The sequence below is a fragment of the Catharus ustulatus genome, chromosome 2 (genome assembly GCF_009819885.2).
Source record: "Catharus ustulatus isolate bCatUst1 chromosome 2, bCatUst1.pri.v2, whole genome shotgun sequence".
In the NCBI taxonomy this organism is placed as follows: Eukaryota; Metazoa; Chordata; class Aves; order Passeriformes; family Turdidae; genus Catharus; species Catharus ustulatus.
In genome coordinates, this window is record NC_046222.1 from 151,618 (window position 1) to 178,646 (window position 27,029).

The 27,029-nt window shown below is 54.8% G+C and overlaps 2 protein-coding genes and 2 long non-coding RNA genes across 13 annotated transcripts in view; 1 reads left to right on the forward strand and 3 right to left on the reverse strand.

The window, feature by feature from the left end:
• Positions 1 to 2,582: 2,582 nt before the first annotated feature.
• On the forward strand, positions 2,583 to 11,733 carry LOC117010315. Of its 8 annotated transcripts, XR_004420612.2 has the most exons (9): positions 2,583 to 2,756; positions 3,661 to 3,769; positions 4,676 to 4,775; positions 8,286 to 8,402; positions 8,781 to 8,906; positions 9,051 to 9,173; positions 9,829 to 9,942; positions 10,519 to 10,595; positions 10,843 to 11,733. It is a non-coding gene; the product is annotated as an uncharacterized LOC117010315 (long non-coding RNA). The 8 variants fall into 8 exon arrangements; XR_004420619.2 differs by lacking the exon at positions 3,661 to 3,769; XR_004420635.2 differs by lacking the exon at positions 2,583 to 2,756 and having other exon boundaries at positions 2,770 to 3,769; positions 9,051 to 9,147.
• Positions 11,734 to 18,336: 6,603 nt separating this feature from the next.
• Positions 18,337 to 19,639, reverse strand: LOC117010338. Its single transcript, XR_004420639.1, has 2 exons — positions 19,138 to 19,639; positions 18,337 to 18,685 (listed from the first exon to the last, which is right to left on the reverse strand). It is a non-coding gene; the product is annotated as an uncharacterized LOC117010338 (long non-coding RNA).
• A 2,164-nt stretch (positions 19,640 to 21,803) lies between these two features.
• LOC117010187 (mitochondrial uncoupling protein 2-like) lies at positions 21,804 to 25,682 on the reverse strand. 3 transcript variants are annotated; one of them, XM_033084475.2, is made up of 9 exons: positions 25,245 to 25,682; positions 25,042 to 25,144; positions 24,708 to 24,858; positions 23,505 to 23,643; positions 23,183 to 23,393; positions 22,888 to 23,085; positions 22,620 to 22,721; positions 22,363 to 22,543; positions 21,804 to 22,279 (listed from the first exon to the last, which is right to left on the reverse strand). In XM_033084475.2, exons 1-9 carry the CDS (start codon positions 25,395 to 25,397, stop codon positions 22,216 to 22,218), a joined length of 1,302 nt encoding a protein of 433 aa, XP_032940366.1. In that variant the 5' UTR covers positions 25,398 to 25,682; the 3' UTR covers positions 21,804 to 22,215. The 3 variants fall into 3 exon arrangements, with proteins under 3 accessions (XP_032940366.1, XP_032940361.1, XP_032940377.1); XM_033084470.2 differs by having other exon boundaries at positions 21,804 to 22,259; positions 25,245 to 25,681; XM_033084486.2 differs by lacking the exon at positions 22,888 to 23,085 and having other exon boundaries at positions 21,804 to 22,259; positions 25,245 to 25,397.
• The window catches only part of C2CD3 (C2 domain containing 3 centriole elongation regulator), a 35,857-nt gene continuing 34,242 nt past the window's right edge, over positions 25,415 to 27,029 (reverse strand). Inside the window, 2 exon segments of the mRNA XM_033084639.1 lie at positions 25,415 to 25,915; positions 25,918 to 26,095. Coding sequence (XP_032940530.1) covers positions 25,698 to 25,915; positions 25,918 to 26,095 — 396 coding nt within the window. The 3' untranslated portion in view covers positions 25,415 to 25,697.

Below are 27,029 nucleotides of genomic sequence, written 5' to 3' on the forward strand. Positions count from 1 at the left end.
CCGGGATCCGGCGGCGGCCGCCATCTTGAGTTCCAGCAGGCTGTGGGCACGCCCCCTCCCCGCCCTTAACCACCCAGCGGGGCGGTGCCTGGAGGAACGCCTGCAGTACCGCGCTGTGTCCACACGGCGGCAGCACTGAGAGGGCGCTGCCCGGGGATGGCTGCAGTACCGCTCCATGTCCACACGGCGGCGACACTGCCGCCCAGCTCAGCCCGGGCTTTGGGGACACACCGGGGGGGGGGGACAAAAAGCACCGAGTCCCGATCCTTCAAAAAATCCTCCTAAATGAATGCCCCCCCAAAAAAACCCCGACCAAAACTAAAAAAAGCTCTGCCTCTAACCAAATAAAAATAAAAAAACTCCCTTTAGATATATTTATAACTTTATATCTATTTTTAATATTTAATTTACATTCATATTAATAATCTATACATATTTTATATAGTAAATTTATTTTATATTATAACATATATACAATATTTTTAAATTATATACATGTCTTTATATTACTAGTACTTATTTCTATTTTATGTATATTTGTATCTTTATATATTATATATTTGTATGTTTATATTTTTAAAGAATATTTATTAAAAATCCTGGCCTCTAACCACATAGAAACAAAAATCTTTTTATTTTAAACTATATTTAAATTTATTTTTATATTTGTATTTTTCATATTTATATCTGTAATTTATATATTATATTTATGATATACTAAAATATATACTATATTATTTCTATTAAATACTACGTATTTATTTATATTTTATATATATTTGTACTTACATATATTTATAGATGCATATATATTTATATTTGTAATTTTGTACATCTGTATATATTTATTGCATATTTGTATATTTCTATTTTCTTTTTATTACTTATATTTGTATTATTTATAAAACCCCTGTGTCTAATTAATTCATGGAATTGGGATGTCTCAGCTTCATGACAGGGCTCTTCCCACAAAAGATAACTTAATAACCTTGCTAAATGCTCTGCTAATTAAAGCTTTCATTTGAAGTTACTCTCCCTTTTAAGATACTGTGCCAAGTGAGCCATTTCCAAATTTGCATCTCAAGCCTTAGAACTTTTTGTAAGAGTTAAGCACAACAATTCCAAGCTTTTTGAGCCCACTTTTTAACTTTCCCACATCCTTGTGCAGAACGTCTTATCTAGAACATCAAATTTGTGGATTAAATTATGGGTATGGTAAAAAGAGAGACAATCTTCTGATTTGAGTTCCCTTCCATTTGTGCTGCTATCCTGCACGCCAGAACAGGAGGCAGAACACTGGATATTTTTGGTCTCTCTCCATTTCTTTAACAGCTGTTTGCTAGAGAAAGCAAGATGTACATTCTTGTCCAGTTCAAACCCTTAATGAGTGAGAGGCTCACTTTGAATGCATTGAATGTATTAAGGACTTGGGTTTGTTCTGTTTGGTTTTTTGTTTGCTTGTTTTTTTGGGGTTTTTGTGTGGTTTTTGTTGTTGTTTTCTGTGCTTGTTTCTTTGTGGGTTTTTTGGGGGTTTTTTTGGGGTTTTTTTATCCTATTTATTTGAGGGGGGCATCTTGTGCCAGCTTTTCCCTGTAAATGCTCAAGATGAGGTTGGATGGCACCCTGAGCAGCCTGGCCTAGTGAATGGCATCCTTGCCCACAGCAAGGGGCTGGAACTGGGGGATCTTTAGGTCCCTTCCAACCCAAACCAGTGTGTGTCTGAATTTGTGAGGACATTTGGCACGTTCGGGTGGATAAAATGTAAACCTGAATTCCCAACTTTTGCTGGCACAGGAACAACTGAGCACCAGATCAAAATGCTGTGTTGCAGCATCAGTGTTCTGGGTGACCTCCCGTTGGTAATGACATTGAAGGAACAGTTGGTTCTTGATAAACCTGGGCTTAAAGATATAAAGATATGCTGGCATAATTCTGTGCATTGGTGATTGTCTGGGTCACTGTTTAGCCATAATGTCAAATGTTTTCAGCAGACAAAATGTGGAATCCATTTTAACAAATAACAGGTTGTTTTGTTTTATTTTATTCTGAGGTGTTTATACAGGTTGTGTTGGAATAGAGAATTCTGATTAGTTTAGAGCTGTTTCCCATCTGTTTCTGTCTTATGTTATTTTACAGATTTGAAGGGGATTTCTGGAAGGGAAGACCAATGGCCCCTTTTTAGGACAGTGAAAATGTACATCCTAAGCAGGAGAGGACACAGAATTCCCTTTCCCTGTTTTTCAAGCACAAGACAGCTGGGAATTGCTTTCTTCCCATGGGTAACTGGCAGGAAGGAGATTTCCTCCGCTATCCTTCCATCTGCAGCATCCTCATTTGTCACAGACACCGAGTTTTATTCCGAGGGCTCCCATCAGCAAACGGACTCCAGTTCTCAGAAGCGAATTCCCGAGGCGGATTTTGGATTTTTCCCTGGAATCAGCGGGGACGGCCGAGCCCGGCGGCGGCCCCGGAAGTGCGGGCACGGCGGGAGCGCGCGCGGTGCCGCAGGGGCGGGGTCCGGCCCGGCTGCGCTTCCGGCCCGGCGGTTCCGGCTCGGCTGCGCTTCCGGCCCGGCTGCGGTTCCGGCCTTGCGGTTCCGGCCCTGCCCACGCCCGTGTCCGCCCGAGCGCGCCCCGCAGCGCAGAACGCGGCGCTCGCTGTCCTGCGGCCGCCAGGAGCAGCTGTCCTGAGCATGGCGTGGACGAAATCCCCTTGGCTCGAACGAGACGCCCGGAACCAGCGAGCGGCGGCTGCAGGTGAGTGGCCGGAGGGCAGAGCGGGCTGCGCAGGGCCCGGCTGGGCCGGGATCCGCAGGGATGTGCGCGCTTGGAGCGCTGGTTCTGGGGCCCGGCTGGGCCGAGCGGGATCCACCGGGATGTGCGCGCTTGGAGCGCTGGTTCTGGGGCCCGGCTGGGCCGGGATCCGCAGGGATGTGCGCGCTTGGAGCGCTGGTTCTGGGGCCCGGCTGGGCCGGGATCCGCAGGGATGTGCGCCCTTGGAGCGCTGGTACTGGGCCGGGATCCACAGGGATGTGCTCGCTTGGAGCGCTGGTTCTGGGGCCCGGCTGCTGCGGGGGACGGGCTTGGCCCCGGACTAGAGGCTCTCTGGGACCGCGTTTCACGGAACAAAGCTCGTGCCGCGTTCCCAGCTGCCATGAGAACGTTTGTGGGATGAGCCGAGCCCCGTTTTCCGGGAAGCAGCGGGACGGGTGTCCCTGTGCCACCCCTGATGGTCGCAGAGAGAAGCTGCTGCTGTGGCTGCGGCCGAGGCTCAGTGCGGAAAACTGAGCAGTCCTGATGGAAACCGATGGAAAACCAAGTTTTCTTTGGTTTTGGACTTTCCCAGAAGTTTTTTGGGTTTGCTTTTGGTTTGTTTTACATTTTCCCCTGAGCCCACCTGTGTGTTTTGCCTTAGGAAATGGGAACAGGAGACAGAAGGGGGAATCGGGACAAAGATAAGTTGTTACCCCAGAAGGGACAAGTTCATTTATATTTATTTCCTGATCCAGCTGGAATGATTTGGGTCTCAGGAGGCACCTGGGAGCCTCCTTTTGTCCTGGATAGGGCCGTGGCTGTAAAAGGGGTAAAGGGTGGAACAGAGGTGGGCAGAGGAGTAGTGGTTGTGATCAGTGATACCTTGGGAATTTTCATCTGGAAACAGCCATTGTTTTCCTGATGGGAGTCTTGGAAACAGAAGGGAGAGTCCGTGAGAAATGAGGATGCTGCAGCTGGAATGCTGAGAATGGAGAGTCTGCAGGGAATATTGCCTGGTGAGTCTCTCCTGCTGTCCCATCTCTAATGCTGTGCTGGCACCGAGTCACCTCATTCTGATTTAACCTGCCTTGAAAAACGCTTAAATGACAAATGGGACCACGAAATGGACGCGAGAACCTTCGTGTTCCTGAGGGAACGCTTTAGCTTCTGAACTGCACAAATAATTCCCTCTCCCACAGAAAGCTGCTGGGCTGTGGTTCTGGGGCAGGAGTATTGACATCTTCAGTGCCACCTTCACAGGGATTTCTTTTCTTTGGAGCTCTTGGGATCGGGAGGAAGTGCTGTTCGTGCCCCACTGGGAAAGCACGCAGCAGGATCAGTGGTGCAGCTGTGTCTTTGTCCTGCTCTCTGCACCGTTCCGAGGGTGCCCTGGAGTGCTCTGGCTCATGGCAGGATAATGTGTGCATGCTGCTGGGTCACTCACTGGGCATCCCGTGGAAGGCTTGAGGTTGGAAAAGCCCTTTGTGATGCTGAAATGCCCCCAAGAGAAACCTTCCTAAGCTGGAAGCAAAGTGGCAGGGAGGGAATCCCAGGAGGGTGGTGGGAACAGCTTTTTCCCAGGTCTGGACACTCTCAGGGCAGGGGTGATTCTGAAATGTTTGTCTGCATCTCCCTCCCTACACGAGAGCTGCCTCAGCCTGGATGAGTGTGAGGATATCTCGCTCTTCCTTAGGGCTTGGAGCGTGGCAGGGTGCAGAGCTCACGGTAAATCTTGTTTAAGCACTTCTAATATCAAAGCGCATTGAAACAGAGACTTTGAGGAAATAGCACACAAAAGTCTATTGCAAGCCTAGGTGCAAGCTGTCCTTATTAAAGATCCACGTTGATGGATGTTTTGTCTAACTATTCTGAGGCCAGAATGTGTCCAAAGCTTTGTTAACCCCTTGTCCTCTGCTTGGTAGGGACAGCGTCTTAGCCCAGGTGTCGGGAGCTGTGTGCACATTCCTCCCTGGAGCAGGGAACCCCCGTGAGGAGGAGCCAGAGATGGGGGCATCGAACCAGGTAAGGATCTGTTTCTATTTGGTCATTGTTTTTGCTGGCTTCAATGTCAGAGGCGCAGCGATCCTTCAGGCCTGGTGCCCTGCACCAGCAGTTCCAGCTCCTGAGCTGAGCAGGGAACAGTTCTGGGGTGGGGCTTTCAGCCTCATCAGTGTCCATTCGAATCAATCATTTGTTTCATTTCCATCAATCTCTCGGGTTTGCCACCCTCTGTCCCACTGTGCAGAGGCTCGATCCCATCTGTACCAAGTCCTGGGCAATGTTTGCAGCAGCAGGGGCTGGAGGCAGCATCAGAGGCTGCCTTTGGAGCCTTGCTCTCCCCTTGGGTTTTACAGAGGGTGACAGACTCTGCCCTTAAGGATCCAATGTTTGTTTAGAGCACTGATCCTACAGCTGGACGGTTCAGGTAACCGGGGTCAGAGTCTTGGGCCCACAAGAGGTTTTGTCCCACAGAGACCAACTGAGCTTGCTGGGATAGCACATAGATGGTGCACTGGGACCTTGGGGCTCATAGTGAGTGTTGCCAGGTGATTTTGGGAGGTTAAACTGATGGTTGAGAGCTGCATCTCCCCTGCTGCTGGCAGAGGAGGCAGAGCTGGGACAGGACAGCTCCTCCATTCCTTGGTTCCCCAAAATCCTGTGGTTTTCTTGCTGGGGCTGCTGCAGGCGTTGATTCTGTGAGTTCCAGATAAAGGCTGTGCTTGCTGCTGCACAGAGGTTGGTGTCACACAGGACCTGGTCCTTCATCTGGGCAGTTTTACTGAGGGTGTTGTTACAAGGGAAATGGCTCTTTGTGCAGGAGGTTCTGCTGGGGCCCTTGTACCAAGGGACCTGGTACTTTATGTGCAATGTGCTACCCAGGATGTTACAAACACCTGGGCTTTCATGTGGGAAGGTTCATGGGGGATGTTGTTACAAGCTAAATGGTCCTACATGTGTGAAATTTTACTTCCCTGTCAAAAAGCCTTGGGAATGCTCAGGAACACAGTGTGGGATATTTGACCTCTGAATAGGTCCTGGTTGGTGTAAAATACCCATTTTTTACTGGTTTGTGGGTTTTTTGCCTTTGGAGGAGTGTGAGGCTGGCTAGTCAGGTGGTGTGTGAGAAGGGGAGGGTGTTCTGGCTTCCAGCAGTACTCCCAGGGCAGCTTTGGGATGTAATGCAGAACCCAGCAATATTCCTGCTCTGCAGACATGGGAGGGAGTGGAACAGCAAGTGGCAAAGCTGGGCTTTGCCCTTTAAATCCCACAACACCTGGGTTTAAGTTCCATCTGCCAGAGGAGGGAGTGAACCCTGGTGCCAGCCATCCTGGGGCACTGGGCTGGTGTTACCAACTTCTCCATTGTCATTTGCTTGATGTGATTCTCCCTTGATGAGAGAAGGCAGAGAATGAGGCAGGAGGGGGAGCTTGTTTTGTTTCTGTGAACTCCAGGCTTGGGGCAGCTGCAGAGCACTTTGGTTTCAAATAATCCTGCCCAAACACAGAGAACTGGAACCTCTCTTGGGCACTTTTGGATCCCCCTGTGCCACTCCTCCTCTGGTCCTTTACCTGAGAGGTGTGGGCTCAGAAACACCAGCCCCTACTGGGCAGGTTTTTACTCATACAAATTAATTTTCTTAGAGGAACCATCAGGTGTAATGAAAATCTATGGAAAATGGGTGGTTGGTACACTAGCTGATAGCAGGTCTTGGGCTTTTCTTCTTTTCTTCAACCTGTTCTTAAGAGAGCCCTAAAACTGGAAACTTGAAAGGGGGTGGGCAGGGGAGGAGTTGCTTTTCCTTTTTTTAATATTGCTGTGGATTTTGGTATGTCAGTAAAATTGGAATAACTGAATTTCAGGGCTGTGCACTTCATACTTTTAATGTTTGTGTGGGTGCAGGAAATGCCAAATCCCAAAGCAGTTCTGTGTCTGTAACATTAAGTGCAGCATCTTTAAAGCCAAGTGTGGGCTTGGTGTGGGGTTTTCATGTATGTTTGTACAGTCTAAAGGCTTTTCTTGTGCCCCAAAAGCCACAAGGAACCTGCCAGAAGCAGGCCTTCATTGCATATTGGGATCTCAATTTGCTCTTGGATTTTTCCCTGCAGTCTTCCCTTGGGTTTTTGTGCCAGAGTGGCTCTGACCCCAGAGCCATGCAGGGTCTGTAGCCTTGATAAATGGGAATGAAATTGGATGAAATTGGCCAAGTTTATGGGGAAGGCAAAAACATCCTGGGGTTTGTTTGGCCAAAGGTGGAACGTGAGGATGTCTGCGCTAGCACTGGGTGTGAGTGCTGACACTTCTGGGTTGTGTGTGGGGTGCCTCTGGCCCCTCAGAAATCAGAGCAAGGCTGAAGGAAGGAGGGAGGCTGCCACAGCTGCAGGTGAGGGCAATAGTGGCTGTTCCAAACTGCTTGGTGCAGAACTGGAGGAACAGCTTTCCTGCTTTCTCTCCATCAGAGGGCAGAATATTAAGATGTTGCTGCACTAAGCTGTGTCTTCTGTGGGTTGTTGTGTGGTTGTTGTTTTTTCTGGCTTTTTAATGTGTTTCCAAGTGGGGCAGTGAGGAGCAAGTTGCTGGGTTGGTTACATGATTTCTGGGTGGCCTGTCACAGAAATGGGCATCTGTGTGTGCACGTGCTTCCTGGCAAATCCAGATGTGACATGGAAATCCTAAGTGAGGATTTCCAGCCTTGACTGCACGTGACACAGGCTACTGAAAATGGAACTGACCTTGGCAGAAGAGCAGCTGAGAAGGGAAGCAGAACTAAAATACCTGCAAGCACAAAAACCAAGTGCAGTGGTACTGCTTGGTCCTGTGTGCACCTCCTGCCTCTGCCTGCTGTGAGCACTTGGTGCTGCAGCTCAGTGTTGTTCATTTCAGTGTCTGTTGGGTTTGATTGTTGTGGTCATTTCCTCCAAACACCTCCCCTTCTTTACTGGACACATCCCTGGAGTGGGACCAGAGTCCCCCTTTCCCTGCAGGAATTCTCTGCTCCTCTGGACAGGGGGTGAAGCTGGGGGTTATGAGCCAAGGAAAACAAACAAGCCATGGGCATTCTGTCCTTGATGCATGCAGCAGCACCTGTTCTCCAAGTTCCCAGCACTGATGACTCTAAAGAAAATGCCTGTTCCCTCACTTCTCCAGCTCCCCCCTGCCCCACCTCCCCTGCTCTTATCCCTGGTGTGCCAAGGTCCTGCAGCTCCCTGGCTCTCCAGCTGCAGCTGCCTTGTCCTGCCTGTGCCTGATACAACATGGGCCTGAGACTTTTTTAGCAGCAATCCATTCTTTTAAAGAGCACAAAGAGCATACAAAGCAGAAGAGTCTTTAGGAAATACATCCAAATAAGGGACTCTGCTGTTCCTGTAGTTCTCCTTCTGGTTTTCAACTGAGCTGGAAGGATGGGCATGGCCTGTATTTTTCATATGAAAGTGATGTTACTAAGTTGGTCTAGAAGTTCTGATTACTATTGTTATTATGACTCATTTTCTGACAGAAAACACTCTCTGTTTGCCTTTCCCATGCTGTTTCCAGGTGCTGCCCAGGATGGACATCTCTGGTCTCAGACAGTGAATCCCTAGGAGGAAGGGGAGCCTCTGCCTCATCTGCACAGCTCAGGTGGATGTGACAGAATTGGTGGGGCCTGACAAGGTATGAACAGCTCTCTGTTCTGGAGTGCCTCGAAACCTCTCTCTGGCAGGTTTTGGAGGGGTTTCTCTTTGGGATTTCGTGTGATGCAGCACCCCAGGTGTCCCTTTGTGCAAAGTCCAGTGGTAAAGAATTGAATAACTGACAAGAGGCATCTGAGATTAAAATGATTTTATTAAAATTAGGCAAAGAATGCAGTAAGAAAAATTAGCATATTTCCAATGTCTGAAATAGGAATAAAAATGCTGGAAATGGATACTCTGAATTAGTGTCACCTGTTATGGATAAAACCCCACAGTGAGCAATCAGAGCAGAAGTGTGAAAGCTGGGATCCTCTGACTTCTGCAGTGGACTTAATTTTCTTTTCTTCCTCTCTTTCAGGACAGGAAAAAGCATTACACTCCTCCCATCTCTGCCAAAATCTGTGGTGTTGGAGCAGCCAAAGCCAGGAGGCTTCAGCACCAGGGCTCTGCCCTGGAGGGCTCCTGGTCCTGCCCATGCTGTGGGGTAAGTGAGCAGGCTGCAAGGCTCCTCTTTTCCTCCCTGCTGGGATTAACTGCCAGGGAAATCTGGGATCTGGGTGAAACTCCAGCTCTCCTGGTGTTCAGGGGTGCAAGGTCTGAGGGACTGCGTTTGCCTGTGGCTTTGCAGGTCAGCAGGAACAGGAGGAAATGGGGTGCCAGAGCCGTGTGCCATCAGGCCGTGTTTCCCTCTGGGGACAGAGCTGCTGCTGGAACCATGGCCTTAGGTCTGCTCCCTCTGTGTCTGTGCCAGGTGGGATTTGTGCTGGAGAGAGAGGTGCTGTTGGGAACAAGAGATGGAGTAAATCCTCTCTGGGGATGTGCAGTGAAGGACTGAGTAGCATGGAAGGAGAGGATTTATAAACCATATCACTATTTCTCCCAAATTGATGGGGGTGGTTTGGTCTGGGCCTCTTAATCTTTGTGTCATTTTGAAATGCTGTTTCATGAGTTACTGTCCAGTATCTTTCTAACAAAAGCTGACAGAAATTTAGGTTAAGCATTAGAACTTGGGTCCATTCACTGCAAAACCTTGCCAAGGCTGGAGGACTGGGGTGATGACTGCTCCCAGGAAATGTTACTTATTAATGCTGGGTCAGAGTTCCCTCAGACTGTCAGGCCTCAATGGCTGTGAGTTTGTGTTCTTCTCACTGGGCAATTGGAAATAATTCCAGTATAATTAGAAATTTTAGAAAAATCCAGCTAAAAATGTCACCTCTGTCGCCTCTAAGTTCTCCCAGTTTTTCCCATCTAGGGGCTGCACAGAAGGCAGGCAGGGGAAATGACATCAGGGAACAGCTGAAAATTCAAAGGCACAAAGAGCAGATGTACCAGCAAAGGGCAGGAAAGGAGAAAGGTTCCAGAAAACATTTCTGTGGTCTAATTAATAATAACTTCTGATTCCCCAGGGAGAAGAACACCAACTCACAGCCATTTGGGCCTGACAGTCCCCTGCAGTCAGAGTCAGCACACATCCACAGAGGCAAGTCCAGCATCTGAAAGAAGAAAAACAGAAGGAAAAGGTGATTTCTTTTGCTTCAAAGTTATGTCTAGTTCTTAAAGCCCAACCAGCATTTGCTCTCGATTTTGGCTGGGTGAATCATGAGCAGAGGCCATGGGTTATGCCATTCCTTTAGCTGAAAACCCAGGGTGATTTAGAGGGGGCACAGGAAGTGTTTGTGTAGGAAAATGTGAGGGGATGTCAAGGGCATTTTTGAGGGGAGTGCTGAGGTAACCAAAGGGAACCCAGCAGACAATTTCTCTGGGAAATCTGAAGTAGAGTCAGAGCTCCTAGCAGGTACAGTGTTTTCCCCTTGAGTGGATTGTGGAGGAATTGTTTGGGACTTGGATTGTCCCTCTGGGTGATGCCAGTTGCTGTGATTTATATAATTCCATACATCTGACTCCCAAAACTTCCCAGCCCAGGGGCTTGAGCTGACAGGGCAGCACACAGATTGTTCTCTGTGCAGCACCCAGATTTGGGGTTCCCTGTCAGCTTTCCTTGTTCCCATGAATTACCCCATAGCCCCAAATTCCCTGCTCAATTCCCACTGCCATAACCCCACAGTGCCTCATGGAATGTGGATATTCCCATGCAGAGCTGCCCTTGAACACCAGCTGTGCCAGGAACCGGCAGAACTTCCAAGGAAGCTCAGCAGCATCGGGACAGGGACAGGTGAATATTCCAAAGAATTTGCTCTTTTAAACCCTCATCCCCCAGCCCCACCCATGTCCCTGGGGGCACTGGACAGAGTTGCCTGGATTCCAGCTGATTTAACCCCCCTGAGCTCAGGCTCCAGGTGATGTTTTCAAGCAGGAGAAGGCAGGGGCTGGTGGCACTCCCACCCTGTGCCCACAGGAGAACATCTCTCCTTTCAGAAACTCAGTTCCTTTCAGAGCCTGAGCAAGTTCTTTTCCCACAGGAAAGGGTGCACATCCCTGCCTTCAGCACACCTCCAGTGGGACTCACCTGTAAAAGCTTTCCATCCCTTCTGCACTTCCAGCTGGCTCCCTGAAAAACTCCCAGCTTCATCCAAACAAAACTTCATCCCACCCAAGCCTCTGATTTTAAGGCATTTCTGCAGGCTGTTGTGTGGGATTTAGTACCTGTGAGGGAAGATTGCATTGGCTGGAATGCTGCTGCTGAATGATGGCCTCAGGCTGGAAGGGAAGGGTTTTGGGGTGGCTGTAACTCACCTGGCAGCTGTGTGGGAGCTCTGGGAGGTTGGAACCGGGAATTGCTGCCTGAGCCCCTCTGCAAGTGTCCCATGCTGCCATCAGCAGGAAATGCCAGCTGTGCCTTGGGGTGCTTTTGGGCTGTGGGTGATCTCCATCCAGGCTGGAGCATCCCCAGGTGCCTGTTCAGAGCAGCCCCTGGCCCAGGAGCCACGGGCAGCCCTGGAGCCGTGTCCGTGCCAGCACTGCCCGGGCACCCCAGTGTCCATCCCTGGGACGTGCTTGGCACAGGCAGGACGCTGCAGAGCCCAAGGACAAGAGGTGCTGGTTGCCTTTCAGGGACTCCTGGCCTCCTCCTGCCCCACATTGCCAGCTGGGACACAGAAACACCCAGGAACATTGCTGGCAGTGAGCAGGAGACACCGAGGCCTCTGTGCAGCTCTGGGACCCAAAAACAGCTCCAGGAGTTGCCGTCATCTTAGCCTGGTAATACTCACCTGCAGGAAATATCCTATGGACTTGAAAGTCAGATTTTACAATCTGTCTCAACCCCAGTAGATCTTTCACATGTCCTGTGATCTGGACGTAAAGAGAAAAATTCCCAGTTGAATTTTTATAAATGAGGTTTTGCCATTGCAGAGCTTTTTTGGGTTGCAAAGCAAATCTCACCTGGAGGATGTTGGAGTGGAACTGTGCCTGGCCCTGGCAAACAGATCCTGCCGTGCTCCAGCCCCACTCGTTCCGCGGCAGGCGGGAGCCCCAGGGCTGTGCAGACACGGGGAGGGGGGAGGCAGGCGCTGCTCCCCGCTGAGGGCTGCGGGGGCTTTGCACACCCGCGGGATTTGGGGTTCCCAGGGCTGGCATGGCGTTCCCGGTGTCCCGGTCGGTTCCAGCCACAATCCAGCGTCTGCACGAGGAGGTTCCGCTGCCGTTCTCCCGGTCCCCGGCAGAGCCCCGGCTCCCTGCGGCTGAAGAGGGATCGTGCCCGGAGTCCCGCACCCGCTGCGGCCGGAGCAGGAGCGGCAACGCCCGGCTCGGCCCCAGCGCCCGTCCCGGGGCGGCTCCGGCTGCCCGCGGTGATCCCGGTCCCGATCCCGGCCCTGCGATCCGCACCCTGCCGGCCCGGGGAGAAGCGGCACCGCTGGGAACCCCCAGCGGACACCGACAAAACCCAGAACCGGCCCCGGGTCCCACCTGAGCACCTCGATCTCCGCGCAGCTCCGGGAGCAGCCCCTGGGTTGGGTTCGGCGCAGCGCTCCGAGCGATGATCCCGGCGCATCCCAGAGAAGCATCCGCGTGGGGAGCGGGGCAGGAGCGGCTCGGCCGCTCTTAAAGGGCGGGGGCGGGGCGGGGCCCGGGGGGCGGGGCCTGCACAGGTGCGCGGGGCCCCAGAGCGCATGCGCGGGGCGGGGCCTGCACAGGTGCGCGGGGCCCCAGAGCGCATGCGCGGGGCGGGGCTTGAGGGGATTTAAGCGGCGGGGAGAGGCCGGCGGAGCCATTTGCTCCTCGGAGTTCGTACCGCGCGGGCTGGGGTCTGTCTCTCTCTTCTTCTCTATGTTTCTTTTTTTTTTAATGCTTCTTTTTCTTTATAATTCTCTTTTCTCCCCACTCTTCCTCCCCTCCCCCACCCCCTACACCCTCCCCCCCCCAAACCCCCCCCTCCCTCTCCCCCCTAGCCCTCCCCTCCCTCCCTCCCAAACGCTCCCGGCCCAGCGCCCCCCATACCCTATCCTACCCTACCCTGTCCTACCCTTCCCGACCCGACCCTACCCTACCCTTTTCTTTCCCTGCTCTTCTTTCCGCCCTTCCATCCCCCCAGCCCTGGCTCCCCCTGCCCCCTGTCCCTGCTGCCCTGCCCACCCCGACACCCCGCCTGCCCTCCGTCCTGGGTCACCCATCCCTCTGCCCCCCCATTCCCATCCTCCAGCCCCCCCTTTCTCTTTCCTCCGCAGCTCGGGGTGCCGGATAATAAAGCCCAGAGGGCCGGACCGGCGCCCCCACCGTCCCTGCAGCCCCACACGGGGACTGGCCCGCTCTGCGGGTGTCCCCATCCAGTCCAACACACCGCCCGACACCGCCGGGGCTCCGGCTTTCCCTACATCACACTGGGGGTCCCCGGGGGGGCGGGTTGGGGGGGTTTAGGAGGGGATCCCCTCCTTAGGAGGGGTCCCCGGGGGGGAGGGGGGGGGGGGGGTGGGTTAGGAAGGGCCCCCTCCGGAGGGGGGGGTCCCGGGGGGGGTCAGGGTGGGCCCCCTCCGGAGGGGGGGGTCCGGGGGAGGGGGGCGGGGCGGAGGGGGGCGTTCCCCCTCCAGGCCCCGCCCCCCTCCCCTGGACCCTCCCCTCCGGACGGGGCCCGTCCCGGCCCCCTCCCGGGGACCCCCTCCTCCGGACCGGGGCCCCGAGGGAGGGAGGGGACGCTCGTTCGGTGGTTTCTTTTTTTTTTTTGTGTGCGTTTACGCCGCAGAGTGACGTGACCCCCTCTGCTTCCCGCCCCACCCCCCCCACCCCTCCCTCCCCCCGGGGCCCCGTCCGGGGCAGGGGGTCCTGGGGAGGGGCCCAGGGGGCGGGGCCTGTCCGGGGGGAGGGGCCGAGGTGGGTGGGGCCAGGGGGGATTTACCCCCCAACCCCTCCCACCCCGCCCCTCCCCCCGGAGGGGCCCCGCCCCCCGCCCCTCCCCAGGGGCCCCTCCCCCGGAGGGGGCCCCTCCCACCCCCCTACCCCCCCCCCCCGGGACCCCCTCCTAGTGAGGGGGCCCATCCCAAACCCCCCAACCCCCCCAGGACCCCCTCCTGAGGAGGGGGCCCCCCGACCCCCCGCCCCGACCCCCCAGTGTGATGTGGGGACAGCCGGAGCCCCGGCAGTGTGGGGCAGTGTTGTGTGTGGGGGGACCCGCAGAGCGGCTCCGGCCCCGTGGGGGGAGGATCCCGCGAGGGGCGCCGGCTCGGGGCTCTCGGGCCTTTATTATCCGGCACCCCGAACCCCGCGGCTGCGGGGGAACAAAGGGACAGGGGACAGAGAGGAGGGACAGCAGGGATGGGGAGGGACAGCAGGGATGACACAGGGACAGCAGGGATGGGGAGGGACAGAGAGGAGGGACAGCAGGGATGACACAGGGACAGAGAGGAGGGACAGCAGGGATGGCAGGGACAGCAGGGATGACACAGGGACAGCAGGGATGACAGGGACAGCAGGGATGACACAGGGACAGCAGGGATGACAGGGACAGCAGGGATGACACAGGGACAGCAGGGATGACAGGGACAGCAGGGATGACACAGGGACAGCAGGGATGACAGGGACAGCAGGGATGACAGGGACAGCAGGGATGGGTGCGGAGGGAAGCGGGAGGGGAAGGGAAAGGCCGGGTGGGGGGGAGAGGGACGGGGGACACAGGAGGGGGAATAGAAGGGGGTACGGGGTAGGGACAGGAGAGGAAAAATGGGGGGTCAGGTCTGGGGGCAGAGGAGGGGAGGGTTTGGAGGAAAAAGAAAAGGAACACGGAGAGGAGGAAGGAATGGCAGAGAGGAAAACAGGAGGGGAGGGGAAAGGGAAGGGGAAAGGGTCAGTTTTGGGGAGGGGAGGGAAAGGGGGGAAAGGAAGAGAAAGAAGGGGAACACGAGCAGGAGGAAGGAGGGAGAGAGGGTTTGAGAGGAAGGGAAGCCGAAGTCCGTCCTGTCCTTCTCCGCCGAGCTCCGACAGCAGCCACCCGTCCGCACCGAGCTCAGCCTGAGCAAATGGCGGCCGAGGGGAATGCCGGGAATTAAATCACCTCGGCCCCGCCCCGCGCAGCCGCACTGGGACCCCGCGCACCTGAGCCGGGCCCGGGCCCGCCCCTCAATCACCGCCCGGTACCGCCCCTCAATCACCGCCCGGTACCGCCCCTCAATCACCACCCGGTACCGCCCGGTACCGCCGTCAATCACCGCCCGGTACCGCCCGGGCCCGCCCCTCAATCACCGCCCGGTACCGCCCGGTACCGCCCCTCAATCACCGCCCGGTACCGCCCGGTACCACCCCTCAATCACCGCCCGGTACCGCCCGGTACCGCCCCTCAATCACCGCCCGGTACCGCCCCTCAATCACCGCCCCGGTACCGCCCCTCAATCACCGCCCGGGCCCGCCCCTCAATCACCGCCCCGGTACCGCCCGGTACCGCCCCTCAATCACCGCCCGGTACCGCCCGGGCCCGGGCCCGCCCCTCAATCACCGCCCGGTACCGCCCCTCAATCACCGCCCGGTACCGCCCCTCAATCACCGCCCGGTACCGCCCGGCCCGCCCCTCAATCACCGCCCGGTACCGTCCGTGAATCACCGCCCGGTACCGCCCGGTACCGCCCCTCAATCACCGCCCGGTACCGTCCGTGAATCACCGCCCGGTACCGCCCGGTACCACCCCTCAATCACCGCCCCGGTACCGCCCGGTACCGCCCCTCAATCACCGCCCCGGTACCGCCCGGGCCCGCTCCTCAATCACCGCCCCGGTACCGCCCGGTACCGCCCCTCAATCACCGCCCGGTACCGCCCGGTACCGCCCGGGCCCGCCCCTCAATCACCGCCCGGTACCGCCCCTCAATCACCGCCCCGGTACCGCCCGGTACCGCCCCTCAATCACCGCCCGGTACCGCCCGGTACCGCCCGGGCCCGCCCCGCGCAGCCGCCCGGTACCGCCCGGTACCGCCCGGGCCCGCCCCTCAATCACTGCCCCGGTACCGCCCGGTACCGCCCCTCAATCACCGCCCGGTACCGCCCGGTACCGCCCGGGCCCGCCCCTCAATCACCGCCCGGGCCCGCTCCTCAATCACCGCCCCGGTACCGCCCGGTACCGCCCCTCAATCACCGCCCGGTACCGCCCGGTACCGCCCGGGCCCGCCCCTCAATCACCGCCCGGTACCGCCCGGTACCGCCCGGTACCGCCCCTCAATCCCCGCCCCGGTACCGCCCGGCCCGCCCCCGGTACCGCCCCTGCATCCCCCCGCCCGGTCCTTCCCGGTGCCGCCCCCGGTGCCTCCGGGTCCCCCTCCCAGAGCCCCGGTTCCGGCCCAAGCCCGCCCCGGCTCCCCGCCCTGCCCGGGCCGAACCGTCGCTCCCCGGCCGAACCGGGGTTTCTGGTTCGGTGCTGCCGGTGCCGGCGGGGGATGCCGAGCGGTGCTCGGGGCTCGGGGCTGTGCCGGGCCGGGCTCGGGGCCCGGCGAGTTCCCGGTGCTGACCCGGACCGGCCGGGCCGCGCCCCCCAAACCCCGCCGCTCCCCGCCGTGCCAGGGAAATGTTTTTCCAGCGTGGGTGGAGAGTTCTTTATGGGAAAACTCAATACTCAAGGATATCAGGGATATCGGAGAGATTCTGGTGTACATTCAAAACACGTTGGGATAAATAAATCCATGGAAGAGCTCATTGGCTCTCCCAGACTGGCTCCTGTGTGATCGTCTGTGATCCCAACTGCTCCCAAGGGCTGTTCAACCTGGAAGCACGGCTGAAAACAGTGGGAAGACTCTGCTCAGGCAGTGGAGCCTCTCAGTCGTGTCCCAAAGGTCTGGCATGGATGGAGTTTCAGGGGTCCCAGCACAGCCCCTCTGTTTTGTTCCTCTGGAGCTGACACTTCCCAGCATCCCTGACCAGGGCTTGGGGGTCCCAGCACAGAGCCCCTGGCACATCCCGCTGCTCCTTCCAGTCCCCTTTAACCGGGATCATTTCCTGGCTAGGAGCGCCCAAAGCCAGCAGAACTGGCCTTAACAACTTCTTGGAGGATCTCTCCTCTTTCTTCCTTGCCAAATCCCCACTGCCAGACCCGTGCTGAGACTCAGCTCCCCCTCCCCTCGATCTCTAAGGAATTGGGCTTGGATTTCCCAGTCCAGCAGGGCAGAAATGCTGCTGTCCTTATTGTACATCCTAAGTGCAGTAATGGCTTTAAAAATAATTGAAAGAAATTAAAGGAATGAAGAGAAATTAGATAAGAGCTGCCAGACCCAACCAAGGGATGCTCAAAACCCTTATCAATGTTTTGCTTTAATTAAACAACTCAAAGTAATTAACACCACACTGATACAGTTTGAGTCTTTTTTATTGAGTTATAGAGAAATATGGCAGGATGCAAAAACCTTTCCAAACCCAGGAACTCCTTGAAGGGATCTGCAGGGCACAGCTGCAGAGAGACCCTTGGGATTCAGGGGAAAAATCCCAAAGTTTTCAGTCTTTAGCATCTTCCACTGCATCGCCATCGACAGCAAACGTGGCGTCAGCCTCAGGGAGACGCGGAGAGTCAGAGATTTTACAGATCCTGCCCTCACCTCCGCCTTTCAGCAGGGAGAGTCTGCAGGGAGAGGGAAGAAAATGGATCAGAACGGACAGCCTACTTCCAGAAAATCACCATCATTCATAAAGCACTAAGTAGAGCTGTAGGAACTTCCCCAGAGGTTCATTTCCCTGTGGACTGAGGGCTCCAATTTGAAGCACAGGCTGGACCTGCCCTGGACAGACTATGGAAACCCAGAAGTCAAAGCTACTGGCAGTTCCATAAAACATTCCAAAATCCGGCTCCTGAGGTGTGACCCTCTCTTCTCACCTGGTGGTGGAAGCACAAGAAATGATCTTCCCCCCTGGAGGTGTTTTGGGATCTGCAGTGAACTGCAGGGGGAACAACCAAACCCCAGTTACTTCCCACAGCTGGAACAGAAAAGTGGGGGGAAAGGACACAGGGGCACTGCTGCTGTGAAAAACTGGGATCAAGCCCCTCCAAACCAATGGAAGCAGAGACTGAGTGACAAAGCCTCTGGGACCAGTTTGCTGGGATTGATAGGAAAAGTGATGAGTTTTATTTTGGCAATAAAGTTGGGCTGGAATTCACCTCATCAGCCGGGTGCAGGAGCATCCCCAGGAGCCTGGCCAGGTGCCTGTGCCTGGCAGAGAGCTCTCCCTTCCTGGGAATCTGTGTGCCACAGGGCTGTGGCACTGGCCATTCAAACACTTCCTACCTGTCCTTTCACAAGGCAAGATGGGTTTTCCCTACAGCAAATGTTCTTTGAATTAAGAAGATAACACTACACTCAACTGGAGAAGAAAAAAGTGAGATCTGTTAATTTTTTGTAAGCCAGGCAAAAAAGAAAACCAAATTAAACAAAAACAAAACACAACAATAACAATGAAAAAAACCAAACATCTTAGGCATATTTCAAGACAGGTTAAATCAGAATGAGGTGACTCGGTGCCAGCACAGCACTAGAGATGGGACAGCAGGAGAGACTCACCAGGCAATATTCCCTGCAGACGCTCCATTGCCAGCGCTCCAGCTGCAGTATCCTCATTGCTCAGTGCTGTTTCCAGGACTCCCATGGGGAAAAGGATGGCTGTTTCCAGATGCAAATCCCCAAGGAACCATCGCTCCCAATCACTGCTCCTCTCCCCCCTGCTCCATCCTTTTACAGCCACGGCCACACCCAGGACACCAAAGGAGGCTCCCAGGTGCCTCCTGACACCCAAATCACTACAGGTAGGTCAGGACTTTATTTCTTAGAGTTCTGAAATTCACGTGCTTGCCTGGAGAAAAGCAGCCATTTCTCACGTGTGTACACACTCAGTTTTCACCGTACGCAGGAGCTGTGCCGGGGACAGGAACAGAGATGTTAGAAATCCACCAACCCAGTGTCAGAAGCAACTCAGCTGCTGAGTCTCTTTAGGCAGCCAGCTCTGAACCACAGGCTGCTGCCCTCCACGTGCACGTTTACACCTAGAGGTGCTGCTTGTCGCCAGCAAATCTGATCCATCCTACCAAATCCAAAGTGAAACCCTATGTTGCATAGCTTAACAAAGACAAGAACCCACTTAGACACCACCTCCCGCTTGATAAGCTTTGCCTTATTCAGCCTGCCACCTCTAACATGAACGCAAGGGCAGCTCATGGCTCTCTTCTGACATGCAGAATGAGGTCTGCTGCTGCTGCTGCTGAGCAGCACTCAAAAACTTGTTAGAGCAGCGACTGCCTCACAAATTACACTGGAATAATGTGAGCTCCTGTGGCAGGTATGGCAATAACAAAATGTTTTAGTTACCTGAATGGAAAAGGATGCAAGAGCCATCACTGCAGGCTAAACTGGAGCACTGCTTCAAAACAGTGGAGGGTAGAAGCTTGTCTAAGAGAAACAGTGCCTATCAATGGGGCAGAAAAGGGAAATTAATTCCAGGTTTTTGGAGAAAACTTTAAAACATACAGTAGTAAAGTTAAATAGTTTTGGGTAACAAAACCAAACAAAATCAAAGCCAAATCCAAAAAAGCCCCAAAACTGCTTTTTGAGGCTATTCTTGCTTTATACCACAATTGCTTGCTTTTTCTGAAAAACACTCCTACTTTGTGAGAAACACTGACGATTAGTCAAATGCTCAGAAAAGCAAACACAACCAAAAGAGCAGCATTAATACAAAAAACCCCTGCTGAATCAATTGTTTAAATAAATACCAAATCTTGCTGAAAGGAGTGTCACCATCAGCCTGTTTTCTTTTCTTCCTTCTGAAGTTGTAAAACAACTGACCTTCAACACCTCATAGAAAAGCATGTGTCTGTGCTGTGTCCACCCGGCAGCAGTGGGTGGTTGCAGTACTGAGCTTTGTCCACAAGGCGGCAGCACTGAGAGGGCGCTGGTCTGAAGTGGCTGCAGTACCGCGCTGTGTCCACAAGGCGGCAGCACTGGGAGGGCGCTGGCCTGAAGTGGTTGTAGTACCGCGCTGTGTCCACAAGGCGGCAGCACTGGGAGGGCGCTGGCCGGAAGTGGTTGTAGTACCGCGCTGTGTCCACAAGGCGGCAGCACTGGGAGGGCGCTGGCCTGAAGTGGTTGCAGTACCGGGCTGTGTCCACAAGGCGGCAGCACTGGGAGGGCGCTGGCCTGAAGTGGTTGCAGTACCGGGCTGTGTCCACAAGGCGGCAGCACTGGGAGGGCGCTGGCCGGAAGTGGTTGTAGTACCGCGCTGTGTCCACAAGGCGGCAGCACTGGGAGGGCGCTGGCCTGAAGTGGTTGCAGTACCGGGCTGTGTCCACAAGGCGGCAGCACTGGGAGGGCGCTGGCCTGAAGTGGTTGCAGTACCGGGCTGTGTCCACAAGGCGGCAGCACTGAGAGGGCGCCAGTTCCTGGGTGGTTGCAGTACCGGGCTGTGTCCACAAGGCGGCAGCACTGGGAGGGCGCTGGCCGGAAGTGGTTGTAGTACCGCGCTGTGTCCACAAGGCGGCAGCACTGGGAGGGCGCTGCCCGCGGATGGCTGCAGTACCGCGCTGTGTCCACACGGCGGCGACACTGCCGCCGAACTCAGCCCGGGCTTTGGGGACAGACCGGAGCGGGGGGGGGCGGCAAAAAGCACCGAGTTCTGATCCTTCAAAAAATCCTCCTAAATGAATGCCCCCCAAAAAAAACCCAGACTAAAATTAAAATAACCACATAAAAATGAAAAAAACAGCCCTTTAGGTATATATAAAAATTTCATATCTATTTTTTCATCTTTCCCTTATATTCATTCATTCATAATCTACAGATATTTTAAATATTCAATTTAATTTACATTATAACATATATACAGTATTCTTTATTTATTATACACCTCTTTGCATTACTAATATTTATTTCTATTTTATGTATATTTGTATCTATGTATTCTATATTTGTATAGAGTTTTAATCTTATTTATTAAAAATCCTTGCCTCTAACCAAATACAAATAGAAAACCCCTTTACTTCAAATTATATTTAAATATATTTTTATATTTATATTTTTTAATTTATACCTGTACTTTATATATCTATATTGTGTTACTGATATACTATAATAATATATACAACAGTATTTCTAGTAAATATTACAAATATACTTTATATATTTGTACTCACACTTATGGATTTATATTTATAAATTTGTAAATCTGTAAATATTTATTGTTTGTTTGTGTATTTCTATTTTGTCTATATTATTTGTATTATTTACAGAAAACCTGCCTCTAATCAAATAAAACCCAACAAAACACTTACTTTAAGCTCCATTTAAGTATTTTTATATTGATATTTTCCCTGTATTCTACTCCCACCCCGCCCTGTGCAGGCTCTGGCACCCTCGGGTCCCTCTGCGGGAGGGCTCCCAGCGCCACCCACCCCCCATTCCCACTCACCTGCCCCTGCCCCGCAGTGTGGCTCCCTCCTCTCCCAGGGACCTCACGGTGCCCCAAAAGACACCCCCTCCCCTCAGCCTTTCTTCCTCAGCCCCAAAGAAGGCACCAAGGACTCCCAGACGGGCCACGAGCGGCACGGGGATGCAGACACAGAGGCATGGCCTGCAGCACAGAGGCTCACCCAGAGAGCGCTGCGCTCAGGGACGAGCTCTGCGCAGCAGGTGCACACAGGTACGGGCCATGCTCAGGACAGCTCGCTCCTGGCGGTCGCAGGACAGAAGGGAAAGGGAATTCTGTGCCCTCTCCTGCTCAGCATGTACATTTTCACTGTCCTAAAAAGGGACCATTTGAGGCTTAGGAGTGGTTGGCATGGGTCAAGGATCTGCTGCCTTAGCAGAGCAAAAGGTGGAGTTGCTGTTTGTGATTGTGGCAGACCTGAATAATTAGAGATCAGTGTGAAATTGTTCGGTGCACCGAACGTGATAGAGAACGTCAGCTTGACTGGTGTCACACGCAGAGCTGGGACAATAGCCCTAAACACCCAAAAAGTTAAAGAAACCCTGAGCCACGCTGTGATCAGACCCCATAGGGGCGATTTATTGTAAGCGCCAGAAAGGAATAATGGGAATTCCCTGGCCCCCAGCTTGGTCCCGTCTGCCCACACCACTGCCCTTGGGAAGTGCTGCTCTTCCCGGCTGGAAAGCCAGCAAACAATTTCTCCTTCATCCCTTAAAACTCTTCACAGAAAGCCTCTGTTCTCCCACATTTCTCCTCAAACAGCATCCTTTTTCCTTCTGTCTCTCCGGTCCCCCGCCGAGTGTTTGGCTCCGCTGCTCCCCGGCGCTTTGGCAATTAATATAATTGATGAATTAACGTGATTGATGCTGAGCCTGGCTGGGCGGGCGAGAGGCGCCGAGGGGCTCAGGCCAGGCCCGGCCGTGCCAGCGCCATGGCACGCTGCAGCTGCTCGTACGTCACAAACATCACCACGTTCCAGGAGCCCAGCCGCAGGAAGGACGGGACAAAGCTGTGTCGGCAAAAGCAGCGCTGAAGTGGGAGTGCTGGGACATCCCCAAAGTCCCGCACGTGGGTTGGGATGTTTGGGATCTGTTTGCAGGTGCTCAACTCACCCCTTGTAGAGGCCGGCGGGGCCATCCTGCGTGAGCAGGGCCAGGAGGCAGCTCAGGGCGTTGCGGTACTGCCCGGGGCTGGCGTTCATGTACCGCGTCTTCACCACGTCCACCGGCGATGCCACCACTGTGGCACAGAACCCGGCGCCAAAGGCGGCCACGAAGTGGCACGGGACGTTGTCTAAAGGTGGGGAAGAGCTGGGGGTTGGATGTGGCAGGGACGGGGATGGCACCTGGCCACGTCCCCGTGTGCTCACCTGCCATGAGCTGTGCCCGCAGCAGCGCGTCCTTGATGAGGTCGTAGGTGACGAGCTCCCCGCAGTTGATGACGGCATTGCGGGCAATGTTGGGCAGCGTCCCTGGGCAGAAGGGAGGAGGCATTGGGAATCTGCTCACAGCCCCTCCTGCAGCATCCTGGGCAGGTGACCCAGCCCTGCTGTGCCCATCCTTGTTCCCTTCCTCATCACCATTTCCACTGCTATTCCCACCCCGCCCCTTTCCGTGCCCGTCGCTGTCCAGTCCCACCTCTCCAGAGCCCGCGGATCCCCTCCTCCCTGGCGATGGTGCGGTAGGCGTCCACAGTGCTGCTGTAGCGGGGCGCGCTGTCCGACAGGGCCGCGCTGGCCTGGAACCGCACCTTGACCACGTCGGTGGGCTGCGCACAGGCCACGGCCACAGCCCCCGTGGTGCAGCCAGCCAGGAGCCGCGTGCCCATGCCTGTGTCTGGAGAGGGCGGGTGTTGGGACCCCTGGCCCTGCAGGGACCCCCAGCCCTGCAGGGACCCCGGGGTGAGCGGCCTGCGGTGCACAGGAACACTCACTCTCAGCACCCTTGGGGGTGTACAGCTGCTTCACAGAGTCGTAGAGCCCGATGCGAATGGAGGCGAAGCTCATCTGGCGCTGCAGCCCGGCCGCCAGCCCTCGGTAGAGGCTGCGAGCTCCCTCTGTCCTCACCATGGTGCTCAGCGTCCCCACAACACCCCGGTACTCCACAGAGCTGATGGTCCGGGGGATCCTCACCTCGCCCTGGATCTGTGGGGTGCCAAGTGCATCACCCCACCTCCTGTTCCTCCCCAGGTGCCACCAGCCCTGTGGCAGTCACCAGGTGCTCCCTCGGGGCCCTGGGGACCCGGCGGATCGTACCTGCAGCCGCACTTTGGCGGTGTCCAGGGGAAAGGTGCACAGGTCAGCGATGCAGCCGGCCATCCCCGCGCTGATGAACTTCATGGCGGCCGTCGGGGGCACGTCGGGGGGCTTCAGACCCACCATGGTGGCAGAGGGGCTGGAAGGAGAGGAGGGGTTTGTGGAGGGTGCATCAGCACAGGGCTTCACATGGGTGAAGCGTCCTGTTCAGCTATGGAGGTGATGACGCGCCAGAGTGGCTCTCGATGGCTTTGGTCAGTCCCAACAACCATGTCCTGCCCTGTCTCCTCCCCTCTGTCCCAGGGAAACTGAGGCACAGGGCTTGCTCAGCATGGGCTCAGCAATGCCCACCCTTCCCCATCCCACCCCAGCCATAACAGGGCCTGCTCCCTGAGATCATCTCCACCAGTGACCTGCCCCGAGCCCTGTCCCTCCGTGGCCTCACCGTAGGGACCTCGGCACAGTGCTCCACTCCTGCTTGCACAGGCAGTGCCCTCAGAGCCCTCTCCCTGGCCCCGGCCTTATATAGCTCCCAGGACATTCCAGCAGCCAGGGATCGGGTGACAGGAAAACAGGGTTGCCCCAGTGGCATTTCAGCTGACGGGACTGGCTCACCTGGCACCCGTGATGAGGTGGCTATTTCAGCCCTCTGCCCCGCTCACGGGGCTCAGGCATGGGGAGGGGGGTCCTGCCCAGACCCCCGGCATTGCACTGGGAGGAACACTGGCTTTCACCCTAAACCCCCTCTGGGGAGGATGAGATGCAGAAAACCCTCGCCCAAAGGCTTTACAAGCACGTGCTTTGGAGGCAGTGCAGCACTGAGCCCTTTGTGCAGGGCAGGTTGGATCCCTTTGTCCGACACAGAGCCACAATCCACCCCACACAGCTGCCAAGCTCCCAGCAGGTTTGCTCTGCATGGTGGAACATGTTCCCCAAGCTCAGGAGGAGCAGGGGCTGGATGAGCAGCTGGGAGTGAAATCCACCCTCAAACCCGTGACGTGTATGGCCAGACACTGGGTCTGAGGCTGCTGGGATGGACTGGGCTCAGGACAAGAGGCTGGAAGACAAGGTGGAGGGAAGCAAGGCCCCTTTCCCCCATTTTTAAAAAGCTCAGTGTGTTTACCCCTTGGTGCTCGTCAGCCCCACACGCAGAAAGGTCCCGCAGGATGTGCTGCGAGCCTCCACACTCACACCAGAGCTCACCTTGCACAAGAGCGACTTCCAGTGCTCCTGACACCCTGGAGCCACCTTTGCTCCATTCCCTCGAGCTCCAGACAAAGCTGCCTGGCACCAACACTCCTCTCCAGCTGGCTCCTGCCTTGTTTTCCTGCCCGGCTCCAGTGCTGACCTACACCTGAAAGGAAGACACTGTTTACCTTGTGCCCAAGATCCAGCTCAGGGGTCAGTGCTGTGACCTCCTGTGCAACACTGATCCCAGCCCAGCTGGCATCCTGCCCGAGTCTTTTTTGGGGATGCCACCAGCAGAAAGCAGCCTGCACGTCACTCCTGTCCTTCCCAGGGACACAGGGTGCCTTACCTGCCATCCCGACCCAGCAAGGGCAGGGAAAGGGGCCACAGACACAGGGCAAGCTGTTCCAGCAGTGAATTACGCATTCAGGGTGTCCCCTGGGAAAACAACACTGCAGAAGTGGGAGAAAAATGGGATGCTGATCCTTTGGCTGCTTAAATCCTGAATTCCATGCTGGGTTTGAAAAGCAGCTCAGATTGGAAGTGACTCACCCCTGCTGCACGGTGATAGTCAATTCCTTGGCAAAGCAGTGATCTTTCCATGGGCTCCTGGCCACCCCAGCTTCCAGCAGCATTCCTCTGACTTGGAAGCTCACGTGGGAGAGACTCCTGTCCCCTGTTGAGGAAAGGTTCCTGCCCTGGCATAAGGACACTGCACAGGCTGACTAGAAACCAGGGGAATTTTATTGAAACAAACTCTGGAGACAGCAGTACAAAAATAACTGAGCTCTGTTGTCATCAAAGTCTGCTCTCTGAAAGGCATACCAAAATAATTTAAATATAAATATACAAGTGTCATCTTTCTAGTCACCCTCTTTTGTACACCCACCAGATTTCAGAGTGCCCTTGGCCTGTGTACACACAAGCACTGTGGGCACCTGTGGAAACAGAGAATTGTGCTGCCCACCAACTATTTTTGAAAGAGCCATTTCACAGGAATAAATCCTAAGCCTGGACTACTTGGAGAGCAGGTAACAGGCTGTGGGTTACCCACAGTCTCATTGGGGACCTGCCCCTACAAGACACAGCTCCCTGTGGCTGACCACAGGCTTTAAGCCCTTCTAAATAGGAGACTTCAAGTAACCAATCAGGCCAACTAAAATCAGAGTCTGGAAGCTGTGGCTTCTGCCTCCCCTTTGCTGGAGGGCTCAGCCTTTGCCATGCATCTGGCCATGGCTTAGGAAGCTCTGCTGGGCACGGCCTCTGGCCAGCACTATTCCCTCTTGGAGAGCTGAGCAGAGAAGATCCTGGCGATTCTTTTGGTTTCCTCTTCCGAGAGCTCGGGGCTGGGCCTGGGACGGTTTGCTCTTCGGTAGGGGATTCCTCCAGGCACGGCTCCACTCCTGCTCTGGGGAGAGAGGGACCAGGTGTGAGAGCTCTGCCCTGTGCTTGGTTTCATGTCAAGGCAAACCACAGGGCTGTGCAGAGGGTGACAGGTTAGACACACAGAAAAAAACACCCCAGTGAGAAAGAGAATGATCTGAAGCCCACAAAGGAGCTCTGGTGTGTGACCTCTGAACTTGTGAGCACCCACCCTCAGCCAAAGGAATGACAGTGGCGTAGTCACTGGGACCTGACTGCATTTTGGCTTTCCATTATTATTTTACTTAATAATTTGCAGAACCCTGAAGACCAAGTCTCCTCACAGGGCAGAGGCAATGCTCTGTCACAACAAATCTTAAGCCTGCTGACAGGACAGGGCAGGGAATGGGTTTAAACTAAAAGAGGAGAGATTTAAATTAGATATTGGGAAGAAATTGCTCCCTGTGAGGGTGGTAAGGGTGCCCAGAGAAGCTGTGGCTGCCCCTGGATCCCTGGAAGTGCCCAAGGCCAGGCTGGATGCAGTTTAGAACAATCTGGTCTAGGGGAAGCCACGGCAAGGGTTGGGGCTGGATAAGCTTTAAGGTCCCTCCCAACCCAAACCATCACTGTGATTCCATGAGAAATGGGATGGTCCAGGCTCAGCTGCCTGCAGGGACCCCAAAGCAGCAGCCCATGAGAGGAAAAGCCCTGGTTTATACAGAGTCATCTCCTCCCTGCTTTGCCAGCAGCCTCCCACAGCCTGGCTTTGTCCCAGATGTTCCCAGCAGCACTAGGAAAAGAGTAATTTCAGCATACAAAGGAACACATTTCTCCCCAGCTAGTTCAGAGCTGGCTGTGCCTGTGAAGCACTGGGAGAAGTGATCCTGCTCCAGGAGCCTTTAGGGGAGGGAAGCTGCGGGGCCAGGAAGGTCTTTTGGAAAACTGATCCGCCAGTCTGGCCTTTCACCTACATCC

Bases quoted from the DNA above. Each gene is read 5' to 3' on its own strand.
- LOC117010187 (XM_033084470.2), bottom strand. From the start codon at position 25,397: ATGCCAGGGCAGGAACCTTTCCTCAACAGGGGACAGGAGTCTCTCCCA. The intron at 23,644-24,707 runs GTGAGCTCTGGT...CTCTCCTTCCAG, and splicing joins GGAAGTCGCTCTTGTGCAAG to CCCCTCTGCCACCATGGTGG. The intron at 23,394-23,504 runs GTACGATCCGCC...GGCACCCCACAG, and splicing joins CCGCCAAAGTGCGGCTGCAG to ATCCAGGGCGAGGTGAGGAT.